Raw genomic sequence first — 12,858 nt, 5'->3', positions numbered from 1 at the left:
GTGTGCTCTCACAACTCCCGCCTATCTTTAGCCAGCTCAGCCTGCTGGCGCAGATTCGGCGCCGTCGTAGTGCCTTCGCCGCTCTGGACGCCCTGCTCCATATCGGCAGCCCACAAGGCAGCGCCCACAGTGTTGGTGAAGGAGAAGAAGATACCGGCAATGGGGACAAGCTCGAGGAGGACGGCGGGGATACCAAAACTATGAAGGGTCAGCGAGTCGGCTTTCAAGTAGACTTGAGTGAGCTAACCTGGCATACGCAGCCTTGCGCTGCTCGATGAAGCGCTCCTTTTCTTGCTTCTTCATCTGCTTGAGCTGAAAGTAACGAGCATGCGCCGTTGGGCCAAACTTGCGTCCCTGGAGAATGACAAATAGTACGGTACCGACAATCGGGATGAAGTTGAGCGGAAGGTACATGAAGTATCGGATGATGGCGCTGGGTGCAAACTTTGCAAACGGCTTGGTGACCAGCTTTCCCAACTTGGCAACAGGGTCGCTTCCTGACTTTACCTGGCGTTCTTTCGAAACCAACGTAGTCTGGTTGCGGCTGAGCAAGGTCGAGTCAAACGTGTCAATCAGCGCTTCATCAATGAGGAAGTTCTTGCTCAAGACGGAGAATATAGTAGAGGATTCGCTGAGTACGAGCAGAACGGTGGTGAAGACTGCGAGTGGTCCGTTGAAGAGGGTGAGAAGTGCAACTTGGGGAATGTAGGTGACGGCGAACATCAGCACAGTGACACCGAGACCGAGTGAGACCGTGGGGACGAGTTTTGCAGCGAGAGGCTTCCATAGCGCACGATGCGTGAAGAAGTAAACAATGCCCTTTGGTCATGTTAGTGTTGTTGTTGTCGTCAGATATTAGTGCGTGCTCTGCTCGAGATGGCTCAAGAGCACTTCATGGTCTCTTGGGATTGTAGCACATTGCTCAGTGACTTTCGCAAAGGAAGGCCACTGTCGCGTCATCATACGAGCGGAGCCAGCAAGACGTTGTAGATGACAAGATTTTAGACGCGTACCTTGAAAGGGTAGAGATATGCGGCCGAACGGACAGCTTCTGAAGCGAGCTGCCTGGCCTGGTTGAAGTCCTCCTTGGCGACTTCCTTGACCTTGTCAGGCACTCTCATCCTGGACTCGGACATGGTTGCAGCGGATAGATCGGAACGTTTGAGGAGATTAGGAATTGAGAAACGCGTGTTGTGTCGTGATGGAAGAGAAGTGGTGATCCCATCCCTCACCCACTTGTCGGTGGGGTGAAGCTCTGGAAATCTGGGAAACTACGTCATAATCGCGTACTTGGTCCAAGCTCCAATCGACCAACGCGGACCTCAATCCTGCGTACCTGCAACGTGTTTGCAGCACATAACTTGGTATTGTCGAAGACTGCAAACTATAATGTTGGTAGGCTTTGGTTAGATTGAGATCGTCAATGGGAGATGCTGTGGATGTAGCTGATCAGTACACGGTACGTCACATTGAGCTGTTTTTACGCGTTCGCTTTGAAGTGCAGGGAATCCTAGGAAGTCGCAATGTCAGAGCAATCTGCTGTCCCGTTGATGCTGCAATAGTCCACCTATGGGCGACAAATTAAGAGCGCGTTTCCAAGGCATCAGGCTAGCAAGGAGTGCAAGTCGGATTCCAACGCTTCTAGGCCCTAGACGAGGTATCCACTATGGCTGCTGTGCCCTGCTTAACAGGTAACTGTGGCGGTGTCACCAAGGTTTTACCACAGGAGATCTGCTACCAACACGCGTCAAGTACCAGAAATTTGATCCAAGGCAGGGTAAATCAGGAATTGAAGACGTGGCTAAGCTTTCCAACTTCCCCACCTTTTCATGCACCGGATCGCGAAATGACGCAGCGCCGGCCGCGTGCTAGTCCCCACCACAACCGAACGGGATATTTGCTAGCTGCATCCGTTGCAATGCCCCTCATTGAGGGTCCAGCTCTCCAGTGGCTGATGTAATTAGCCAAATCCTGTAGCAGCCGCAGACAACAAGGCACGCCACAGCAGGAATAAGCTGAGGTATACAGGGAAAGAGAACCGAACCATTGCCGTTTGGGGACTGAATCGGTCACGTTTGACGGCAACATCCAAGTTTCTTATGACGTGCCAGACAAGTCGAAGCGGGTATCCACACCTGTGGCGGTGCTGGAAAACGGAATCCAAGAAGGCGGAGGTAGGGATGGTGGAGCATGATTGAACTTTGAGAGACCCATGGCGCTACGTCATGTCTAGCATCATCAGCGGACATTGTACACTCTTTCCACGACCTGTACTGTATATAAGAGACCATCAGCACTTGCTTTTGTTCAGCATCTAAACAACAACAACCACTCCAACAACCCAACACAACACTTCAATCAACTCCAATTCAACCAACCAACCACACTTATACCAATACAACCTCTACACCACAAGCAAACATGTCAGGAGTAATGGACAAAGTCAAGGCCAAGGTCGACCAGGTGATGCACAAGGACAAGACCCATGGTAAGCTCTTCAGTAAAATACCTTCGATATGAACAATTGCTTACACAACACTAGATGATCCTACTGGCCCTCACAGCTCGCACACTGCCAACACTGCCGACCCCACAGTACACAACACCTCCAGCGCTACTACTGGCACTGGTGGATTTGCTGGCGACCATCACAGCTCAGGTGTAAGCAGCGGTCTTGGTACTTCAGGTACCCACGGCCAGCACACTTCCACCACCCACACCGGTACCTCAAACCCCCTTGACCGCAACAACGACGGCAAGGTCGGAGCCAGCGATCTTACTGGCAGCCACTCCAACACCACCCACGGCACCACTGGTCTTGGTTCATCAACCACTCACGGCACCACTGGCCTTGGTTCATCAACCACTCACGGTACCTCGAACCCCCTTGACCGTAACAACGACGGCAGGGTAGGAGCTGGCGATCTGACTGGCAGCCACTCCACCACCCACGGCTCTACTGGCCTTGGTTCATCAACCACACACGGCACCACTGGTCTCGGTTCGTCAACAACCCATGGCACTACCGGACTTGGTTCCTCCAACACTGGAGCTTACGGCTCTACCTCCCACAACGACCCCACTGGACCTCACGGTTCTCACATGATGAACAAGGCCGACCCAAGGGTCGACTCTGACCGCCTTGGAACCGCTGGCAACACTGCTGGTGCAGGTGGCTACGGTGCTGGACAGTACACTGAGGGTACTCATGGTACTCACGGCACCACTGGCAGCGGTCTTACTGGCCACTCTACCACCGGCACTGGTCTCGGCCACACTGGTGGCCACGGTACCGCCGACTTCAACGACCACAACAACTCTGGCCTTCACAACACACGCATTGCCAACCAGGTTGACCCCCACGTTGGTGGTGTCGGCAGCACTGGAACTGGCGCATACAACACTACTGGCTCAGGTCTGACTGGCCACAACACTGCCGGATCTGGACTCACTGGTCACGGCACCACCGGTACGCACAACCCCCTCGACCGCAACAACGACGGCAGGGTCGGTGCCGGCGACCTGACTGGTAGCCACTCCAACACCCACACCACTGGCGGCATTGGCAGCACAGGCGGTCTCGGCCACTCCAACACCACCCACACTGGTACCTCGAACCCCCTTGACCGTAACAACGACGGCCGCGTTGGAGCCGGCGACTTGACCGGCAGCCACTCCAACACGGGAGCCTACGGCAGCAACGCTGGTGGCATTGGTTCAGGCGGCCTCGGCCACGGTGGCAACACCCACACCACAGGTGAGCACACCAAGACCGTTCCTGGTGAGGTTGGCGGATCAGGCCGGGATAACTTGGCACACCGTAACAACGAGACGGGTGACCTGCCCAAGGCCCTCGTCGAGCCTGTTTCCGTCGCCGAGCCCCACTCTTCTCTGCAGAATGACCAACACCACTCAGGTCATGGCACCCACGGTACCCACGGTACCACTGACGTCCACGGCAAGCCATCTATGATGGACAAGCTGAGTAAGTTCACCCATGCGATTTGATTCAGTTGGAGCAGAGATACTAACGATGGCTGCAGACCCCAAGAAGGACGCTGATCACGACGGCAAGGCTGGCATCATGGACTAGATTCCTTCTGCCCTTCTTGCCGGCCTTCTCCCTCGAGATGTTGCGAGTTGGCTTGTGATATAATGATTTTCACGGCATGATCTTCACAGATACCCCAAGTAGCTTAATAGCTGTATGAATAGTAATCCCCTGATTAAACTTTTGTTCCTGATGCTATCCAATGTGACATTTACTGTTTGATTCCATTTTCGAGGCTAGTCATCACATTACAAATAATCACATTATTACCACGACGATATTGTGTACGGCACCAAAAACCAACCAACCAAGTAGCAAGTTTCGACCCAGAAGCTAATTTGCATTTCCCTCTCTGTCTCACGCACACCATCACGAATCCTCGCTGTTCGCCATCTCCGCCATCCCCTTTCTATCCTCCGCACTCAACGAATTACTCTTAGCAGCTTCCTTCCACGCCTCCACCTTGCCAAACTGCTCGTCGCCCAACGTTCCCTTGAGCAACTTCAACAACTTGGGCGCAAATTTGCCCGTCGCATACACCACGCCGTCGTTCTGCTTCGCATAGAGCACGCTGACCAATGTCAAGAAAAGCACAGGCCCGTCTGAAGCTTTCTGCTTCTGCAGCCGGCGCAACATGTCGGCCAACATGCTTTGTTTGGCAGCAGAGAGAGAATCTGGGGAGGGCGAGGCGATGCTTTGTTTCTTGTTGAACTTGTCTAGTGCGGAGGATAGGTACGTGGTGTCTGCACTCTTTGTAGCGTCTACTATGCTTGATAGTCGAGCGAGATTTTTCCGAGTCTTGCGGCTGAGAACGAGGCCCTGTGCTCGTGCTTTGGCCGTGGTGTCTGGAATCAGGTCTTTGTGTGCGTAGGTAGCGAGGAGGTCTCCGAGCTGGTCGTAAAGTTTTTGGTCGGTGATTGAGGCTAAGCCGGTGTTATAGACGGCCCAGCGGGTGAGAAGACGGTCTGTCCAGTACATGGCAAAGTCCTCTTCGTTTGGTGTTTCGAAGGCGGATATGGTGGACCAGAAGTGTTCTTCCAACGTCTTCTCCACGGGTCTTTGGTCGAGGAGAAGGCGTTGGACGAGGCCTGTTGGAGGAATCATGGCTTTGACTCTGTCCCGGGCGAATTTGATGTCTTCCGCTCGGGTGGGGTCGTCTTGTAGTCCTCGCCACTGTGCTTCTGCGTCCTCCTTTGCATAGCCAGAAAGTTCGTCTAGTGCTGCGTCTCGTCGTGTCTCCGTGAGGATAAGGGGTCCGACTCGCACTATCTTTGGCCCTTCGCTGTGTTGTGAGAAGTTGGCGATGATGGCGTCTTTGGCTTTGGCTGCTATGGTGTCTATTGTGCTTGGTGGAAGACGTGAGCCTATCACCTCGGTGACGTCAAGGGTACAACCTTCCTGCTCGAGAATGCGGATACAATCTTGCTCTACCTTTGAGACCCAGCTTTGTGATATGGCGAATGACCCTACCACGTCGATGCCCGAGAGCTGCTGGAAATGAGACGATACGTCTTGGTAGGTTCGGAATAGCTCAGAGAACTCGGATGCAAACTTATGCAAGTCGAGATAGGCAAGTGTACCGGACTGCAAGTCTTGTACCGTAGTGTCACGTTTGGTTTCTAGATATTGCTTGGGTGTGCATGTTACGCTATCGGCGTTTTCTTGGACATTGATCTTGGAGGCAAGGTCTTCGAACTGCATAGCTTTCTCAACAGTATGAAGAATGAACCATTTTGGAGGGTTTTTATGCAGGTCTTCTGGTTTGATGACAACAGCCCTGCGGTGTGTTAGTGTCTGATGCACTGGAAGTGATGCTTGTACTTACTGAACATCGTTCAGCGCCTTTCTGATCATGCCCTTGACGGTGTCCATGATCTGATCAGCATAGCCTTTAGTGTAGAAATAGCCATCAGTTTCCAGAACTTGATCGTTTTGGTCGGACAAGAGGTAGTGAAGACTCTTGGGGGAGACATCGTGTCGCGCAACGAAGTCGGCCTTGGACACAAGCCCTTCTGACAGCGAATCAACAGCTTCTTTCCCTATCGCGTCCCGCTCATCTATGGGAACAATGTTTTCTTGATCCGCGCTAAATATGCATAGTTTAGGATGATTCCTGACAAGTTGATGGACAAGCAACTGATCTATGTCAAGATCACTGGCCAGTGCAGAGAGCGAGATACGTTGCGTCTCTAGGACGTAGCTTAGCGAACGCAACGGAAAGTGACTGGAAGAACTTACCCTTTGTTACGCGACTTCTGAACTGAGCTTGAACGAACTGAAGAGTAACAAATCCATGTCGGCTAGAAGATAGCGCAAGCCGTGGAACAAAATCGGAAGTTTGCTGTGGGGGGAAGAGAGCAAAGATATCCTTCACATCATTTTCCGCGAACATGTTACTCTCCTCTTCCTTGCGTGCTCTTGGCGGGGCAAAGTAAAGTCCTCAATCCACGTTTGGCTTTCACGAGATGAATGGGGGAGAGTCGGAGGCAGGATGGCGCTGATTGGTGGCGAGCGGGGAGGGCGCGGCAGAACATCGGAATTTGAACAACCTCATCGACAATCATGTAGTGCTCCAAAACCCGGCAGCTCATTCCGCCATCCGCCATCATGTCTCAATTCCGCGCGGCCAAGCTCGACATTGGATGCTTTGCGAAGATTCGCAACATCCGCGACCACACAAAGCGGAAGGTGTACTCTGAGAATGAGCCTGAACGGTACGCGCCTCTGCGTCCTCATGTCGCGCAAGAACTGACGACGACACAGGCAAGCCCTCCGATACATCATTCGCAACACCACTCTCCCGCAACGAGTCCGCGCGCAAGCTCAGCTTCAGCTCTCACAGATGCACTGCTATACACGCTACACACAGATCAAGAACAGATGTATAATGGGAGGCAAGGGCCGTGGTGTCTTTAGCGACTTCAGGATGGGAAGAGTATGGGATGACATGTTCTTTGAGAAATACGGAGCTGACCATCTCACAGTACCAATTCCGAGTAAACGCCCTCGCTGGAAACCTACCGGGTGTGAAGAAAGCAAGCTGGTAGACTTACCCTGCTGAACAATCGATGGGTTACATGTACAATACGATGAGGCAGACATTTGGCATCGGGCGGCGTACTTGCGAGGAATATATATGGATCATGACACATTTACTGTCCATCACCGTGCTTTCCGCTTCTAGCATTGTTTGCTCTCACCACGCGCTGCACGTACAAACGACGGCAGCGGCAACCTACGCCACCAACAAAAGTCCGACCTAGCTAACCACCGCAAGTATAACTTCCATTGCAACGACGTTCCCAGGCTGCATTACTGAAGTGCCTGCTGCCAAGATTACCAACGTCCTACAATAACCCCAGCGCCTATACCAATATGTTTCGCCGCATAGAGAATACCCTGGAGCCAGACCCGTCTTTCCCAGCAAATCTCAAGGAACTCGGCTTCTTCATCAACAGCTCAGGTGATATCCGCATGATCAACGCGCCTGAAAAGCCCTACGTCTACCACGCCACAAATAATGACCGCGTCAATGAGGTGCGCCGTGAAGCCATGCAGAGCAAGTTCTAACTCTTACTGAGGCGACTCCAGCTAATTTTTCAAAGCCTGTCAACGCAAGGAAGTGGAGCAGCGTCTGTCTTACCTTGGCCTCAATTGTATCCACCTTCCCGACTTCGCCATGACCAAGCCCAACGGCCTGCATGTACCTATCCTTGCGCCGCTACCCGAGGTTCTCAAGACGCGTAAGCGCATCATCGTGCTGGTCAATGACACCATGCAGGATCTGGGCATCTTCGCATATCGGCAGCTGCAGCGAGAACTTGGTATTAACGGTGGTTCGGTTGTGAACTTTGTCAAGGAGATGATTAAACGCTCGTCTACTGACAACGATACCGAAAAGGACGCAAGCATCTTCAGAGACGGTTATGTGCTCGAAGACAAGGCTACTACCCCCGCCTTGATCGTTTTGAATACGGGCCAGTTGCTTTACTCACACAAGTACGATCAGGCCATGACTTTGCGTAGTTGGTCTGCCATGCCACGCAAGTCAGTCGCTCACGACATGATTCGCATTCACGACGAGGAAAACCGTGTTCCAGGCCATAGAGATGCAAAGGATCATGTCAAGACAGTCTTCGACCAAGTCATCTGCAATCCTGATCGTGTATCGGCCGATGCAGAAGTCTATGTCATCGCCATTGAGGATGGAACTGAGAGTGTTTTAAAGCTGCTCACCGACAACTGTAAGTACAACAAGTTCGTTTTCTATGATTCGGTACCCCAAGCCTCACAGCCTGCCCTCAAGGTATATATCGTTGCTGTCCCTTCAGAGTCGCAACGTCAGCCGCAATGTAGACCTTCATGGTACTGTTACGTTGACTGGACATGGCGCGCCAAAACTCGGACATTCTGAACACAACAATACTGGGGACATCTGAAAGACAGAAGCTAACAAGCTATTGTAGTCGACAAGTACGGCACCCGTATCACCGCCATGGCATTGATCCATTCCCTAGTTGACGATTCGCAAGTCAAGGACCGACGAGTCCGCGCCTTCCTCCATCAACGCGCCCGCCAGTGGAAATTCAGCGACCTCACATCAGACCCCCAGCACTGTACAGATCTACCCAACTCCTACGACCAACAAGCTGACCAATGTGCCTCACCAAAAGACACTCCATCCATCATGCAGTCAACCAAGCACATATCCTGGCACGAATCCATCTCCACTGGTGCCGTTCCAACCCTAACCAAAGCCCTCCATCATCTCGCCGTTAGCATCACCCCCTTCGCCCACAGCACCACCAGAAAAGAAGAAGATGAAGAGAAGATTGCAGAATGGTCCTCCGGTCAAGCAGTCATCTGCCCCACCTTCGCCGGCGGCAACAACTCGGTCGGAGAATGCATCTTCACATATCCCCCCGTCCAACACGCCATCCTCTCCTTCTTCCAAGACGTCGCCCAAGACCCACTCCATTACCGCAACCCACCCGGCCTGAAAACCTACACTGCAGCTCCACAACCCAGTCCTGATCACCCCCTTGCGCTTTCCCCTATTAACAACGACGACAACAACGGTGATGACGACGACACAGGAATAAACTTCCGCACCCCAACTCTACAGATGACTCCTGAACAAGCTGAGCTAGAGGAAGCGCGTGAACGACTCGCTGAACTACGCGTAGCATTCACTGCGTGTCCAGACGGAATCTCAGAATTAGTTCAAGGTCGCGCGAAGCTAGGGAAGAAAATCAAGGTCATGGAGACTAGGGTTGAGGACCTAGAAAACAAGACTAACAAGGCGCTGCTGCTGCTCGGTGGTGGTGGTAGTGGCGGTGGTGGTGACCATGGTGGCTTGATTGTCCCTGGAGAGGAAAGGGAAGAGAAGGACAAGAAGAAGGGTGGAAATTGGAAGATGCAGGTTGAAGGGCCAAAGGTGCCATTCGCGGGGACAATGGTGGATAGCGAGTTGTTGAAGGCGGCGGGATTAGTCGAGAGTGCGGAGGAGGGGTTGGGCTTGAGTGCTGGTGCTGGTGCTGTTCAAGATCAGTATGCTAGGGGTGGACATGAAGATGACGAAAAGGCCTATGTCTGAACGGTGGTATGGGTGATGGTATATTGGCGGAGATGAAAGAAAAACGGTCAACAGTCTTAATAGAAGACTAAAAAGCGCTTCTTTTCAGTTTCAATCCTTCTTCCTTCCCACACACACGTTTGCGAATAAAAGGAACTCGCGTCTCAATCATGGAATGAAACATCTTCACAGATACTTCCGTCATTCCCTCTAAATCACCCTTTAAGATCGATCAAAGCAATCCACTCACCTTCCTCAATCAAAGTTCCTGATAGGAAATAGAAAAAAAGACCATAACAAGCATACTCTTACAGAACCCCCCTATTCCCCCTCCCGCCTTCCCCTCAATCTACAACACGTTGCCCACCAATCTCCAGGCCTTTCCCAAATGCGAAACCCACAACAACAACAGCCATATCAATCCCTCTTATCGTTATCCTCTGGCCTAGGCTCCGTACTCAACTGATTCCCATTATAAAACTGCTGCGGCTCTCTCGCACGCTGATCAGCCAGCGTCCTCACTCTCATGGTGGTTCCAGTGCCGTTGCCGTTGCCGGCAGAAGGCGGTTGCGGTTGCGGGTGCAGTTGATCGAGGACAGTATCATGCGTAGGTTCCTGAGTAGTAGGTCTACTACCCACTGTTCTCCCACCAGCACCATTACTACTACCAGCACCACCCTCTTGTTGCGCCCCAAAGCCCATGACGGAACCAATCGTACTCCCCACCAACCCCACCGTACTCGACAAGAGACCAAACGCCCCACCCACAATCCCCGTCGCAGCCCCCGTTATCCCACCACCGCCACCGCCAGAATACGCATCGGTATACCCCTTGACAGGAACCAGCACCAACGTCGCACTAGGCGCCAAATCAATCTCACCCAGCTCGACACTCTCGTCGCCAGCAGAGAGCTCGCGACTCGGCGCTGGAGCGAGGATATGGCGGAAAAAGTACGGGGGCAGTTTATTATTATGACCACCGCCACCGCTGATATTCTCATCGTCTTGAGCCATTTTGCCGAATTCGGCGTCGATCCAAGAGCGGACGGTGGATTGTAGCGTAGCGGTGCGGGGGAATGTGGAGCGGATGGTACGGCCATCGAAGAGGCGGACGTTGAGGGCGACGGTTGCCGAATTCGAGCCTCGAGATGACGAGGATTTTATTGCTGTGGTTTGCGGCGGCGACGACGGCGTTGACGTTGCATGGGAGGTTTGTGTCGCGTTTCTGTTCTTTTCCTTCTCGCGCTCTGCTTTGCGTAACGAGGCTTCTACTTTGCGCGCTGCTTTGTCGGCTTCGATTCGTGCTTTGATTCGGGCGAGTTCTTCGGCGTCTTCTCTCTTCTTCTTTCGTAGCGCGTCGCGGGCTTCCTGTTGAGCTTTGCTCGCGGATGCAGATGGAGCTGTGGGATTCGGTTCTGGAGCTCTCTGCTTGCCTTTTGCTTTGGTCGACGACGGTGTGGGGGCTGGTACTGGTGCAGAGCGTGTGGGTATCGAGGGTTCGGATGGGCCGTAAAGATCGTCCTCCGCTTCTGCATTTATTGGGTTATCGCTCGGTTCTGGTGTGCTTGCGTGTGGTAGTGGGGACGGTGCCGCGCTGGAGCCTGGTATCGGATTCGCTCCCAGTACCCGTCTTATCGAATTGATAAAGTCTTCCTTTGTCGCATCGCTCTTGAGTTGAACTTGTAGCTGTCCATTCTGGATGACGACGAAAGTTGGCACACTGGAAATGTCGGAGAAGGCAGCCAGAAAGCCTGCTTCGGTGGAGCCTGCCTCAAGTCGCAGGACGACGGCTTTTTGGGCGAGCAGATTCGATAGCTACATGTTGAATCTTAGCGCATGCCTCGGGCGGGATTCCAAAGAGCTGCGTACCCATCCACTCTTCAGCCACTCTTCTTCCCATTCGTTGCTCGTTGCACCATCATCTATACAGTTTGTCAGTCGTGTCTCTCTCCACATTCCGACGGAACACCTCGACGTACCTCGTACAAAGCAGGCAACAAGCTTCTGTTCCTGGATTGCAAGCGTAATTCCGCTCTGCAAGGTGCCTTGGTGGAACATGGCTGTGGGTGGTTGTGCAGGGTGGGTGGGCCGAGTGGTGATTGTTCGCGGGGTGAAGCTTGGGGACGCGTTGGAGCTAGGATGGTGCCTGAAGCTCCATCTCCGCACTACCGCGGGGAATTAATCTACTTCTGCGGGTAGCACCCGAGGCCACATGGGGCACGAGCATCATGGTCAGCTCCCGTTCACGTTGGATGCGCGCTGGGTGTGAGCCTGGGAAAGGGAAAAGATGCAATAAACAGTTCTATCGGTAATGCTAATCCTGTGATTCCTCCACGCCGAAGAAGAGTAATGTCGCAATAAACCAATGCTAGACTCGCCCCATATCCAACCGCACCAAGCCAGAAGATACTGCAGAGCATATGCTATTTCATGTAAATGGTGCGTATGCTGTATGCATCTTCTGCTCGCCTGTGACCTGGGAAGAAGCCACATTCATTCCGCCATTCGTGCTGGCTTCCCATTGATGCCGTCCTCATACCATGTCCCGGAGTAACTCGCATATTCAAGCTTTTGGTCCTTCCTCGATTACACCAAAACTTTGTCTCATATTCAGTCCTCTCTGCTTATAGGATAGTGCACTTCTTCTTGTTCTTCGTCGCCGACTGCTGAGGACGGGGGCTCAGGACAGCGCTGGGTAGTGTTAACGCAGACATACAATGGGGCTTCTCTCGCCACGTACCGAATTGCTTCATCAAAGACACTCTTCAGGTTGCGCTGTGTGAGCGCAGAGCACTCTAGGTACTTTTGTGCCTTGATCTCCTTTGCGACCATGACGGCCTGCTCGTATTGGATGGGCGCCATCTTCTTCTGCCTCAACGACTCCTTGGTCGCCTCGTCGTCCCTCAGATCGAGTTTTGTGCCGACGAGGATGATGGGCACGCCGGGCGCGTGGTGATCTATCTCGGGGTACCACTGGTCTCGGGTCAGCGCGTGCCAAACACGCTTCCGTGGCTTGTCTTACCTTTGCTTTGACGTTGTCAAACGACGGGGGGCTGACAATGGAGAAGCAGATGAGGAACACGTCCGTCTGGGGGTATGAGAGCGGCCGCAGTCGGTCGTAGTCCTCTTGTCCGGCAGTATCCCACAGTCCCAAGCTTATTGGCTTTCCGTCTACCATGACATTTGCGGAGTAGTTGTCGAAGCTGGGCCTGTTAGCTCAAGCTGGGGGGGG

The 12,858-nt window shown here is 53.0% G+C and overlaps 7 protein-coding genes across 7 annotated transcripts; 3 read left to right on the top strand and 4 right to left on the bottom strand.

Moving 5' to 3' along the window:
- Positions 1–8: 8 nt before the first annotated feature.
- CC77DRAFT_925604 (hypothetical protein) lies at positions 9–1,136 on the bottom strand (the record flags this gene model as incomplete). Its single annotated transcript, XM_018533864.1, has 3 exons — positions 9–198; positions 248–819; positions 1,014–1,136. 3 exons carry the CDS (start codon positions 1,134–1,136, stop codon positions 9–11), a joined length of 885 nt encoding a protein of 294 aa, XP_018391063.1.
- A 1,055-nt stretch (positions 1,137–2,191) lies between these two features.
- On the top strand, positions 2,192–4,239 carry CC77DRAFT_15 (hypothetical protein). Its single transcript, XM_018530304.1, has 4 exons — positions 2,192–2,488; positions 2,543–3,786; positions 3,917–3,985; positions 4,044–4,239. The coding sequence occupies exons 1-3, from the start codon at positions 2,422–2,424 to the stop codon at positions 3,971–3,973; spliced, it is 1,368 nt and encodes a 455-aa protein (XP_018391062.1). The 5' UTR covers positions 2,192–2,421; the 3' UTR covers positions 3,974–3,985; positions 4,044–4,239.
- Positions 4,240–4,243: 4 nt separating this feature from the next.
- CC77DRAFT_977707 (hypothetical protein) lies at positions 4,244–6,516 on the bottom strand. Its single transcript, XM_018535975.1, has 3 exons — positions 6,290–6,516; positions 5,877–6,240; positions 4,244–5,828 (listed from the first exon to the last, which is right to left on the bottom strand). The coding sequence occupies exons 1-3, from the start codon at positions 6,441–6,443 to the stop codon at positions 4,421–4,423; spliced, it is 1,926 nt and encodes a 641-aa protein (XP_018391061.1). The 5' UTR covers positions 6,444–6,516; the 3' UTR covers positions 4,244–4,420.
- Positions 6,517–6,658: 142 nt separating this feature from the next.
- Positions 6,659–7,525, top strand: CC77DRAFT_977705 (glucocorticoid receptor-like (DNA-binding domain); the record flags this gene model as incomplete). Its single annotated transcript, XM_018535974.1, has 3 exons — positions 6,659–6,765; positions 6,815–6,986; positions 7,036–7,525. The coding sequence occupies 3 exons, from the start codon at positions 6,659–6,661 to the stop codon at positions 7,096–7,098; spliced, it is 342 nt and encodes a 113-aa protein (XP_018391060.1). The 3' UTR covers positions 7,099–7,525.
- CC77DRAFT_225 (hypothetical protein) lies at positions 7,208–9,845 on the top strand. The gene is made up of 3 exons (XM_018530724.1): positions 7,208–7,610; positions 7,657–8,295; positions 8,518–9,845. The coding sequence occupies exons 1-3, from the start codon at positions 7,427–7,429 to the stop codon at positions 9,645–9,647; spliced, it is 1,953 nt and encodes a 650-aa protein (XP_018391059.1). The 5' UTR covers positions 7,208–7,426; the 3' UTR covers positions 9,648–9,845.
- Positions 9,665–11,824, bottom strand: CC77DRAFT_1015023 (hypothetical protein). Its single transcript, XM_018523945.1, has 3 exons — positions 11,606–11,824; positions 11,496–11,548; positions 9,665–11,441 (listed from the first exon to the last, which is right to left on the bottom strand). The coding sequence occupies exons 1-3, from the start codon at positions 11,682–11,684 to the stop codon at positions 10,044–10,046; spliced, it is 1,530 nt and encodes a 509-aa protein (XP_018391058.1). The 5' UTR covers positions 11,685–11,824; the 3' UTR covers positions 9,665–10,043.
- A 426-nt stretch (positions 11,825–12,250) lies between these two features.
- Positions 12,251–12,828, bottom strand: CC77DRAFT_923880 (hypothetical protein; the record flags this gene model as incomplete). The annotated part of the gene is made up of 3 exons (XM_018533764.1): positions 12,251–12,317; positions 12,367–12,599; positions 12,649–12,828. Coding segments are annotated over 3 exons (480 nt in total), but the record flags the coding sequence as incomplete, so codon positions are not given.
- Between the last annotated feature and the right edge of the window lie 30 nt (positions 12,829–12,858).

This window comes from Alternaria alternata, assembly GCF_001642055.1.
Source record: "Alternaria alternata strain SRC1lrK2f unplaced genomic scaffold CC77scaffold_1, whole genome shotgun sequence".
In the NCBI taxonomy this organism is placed as follows: Eukaryota; Fungi; Ascomycota; class Dothideomycetes; order Pleosporales; family Pleosporaceae; genus Alternaria; species Alternaria alternata.
This window is presented reverse-complemented; position numbering and strand designations above follow the sequence as displayed.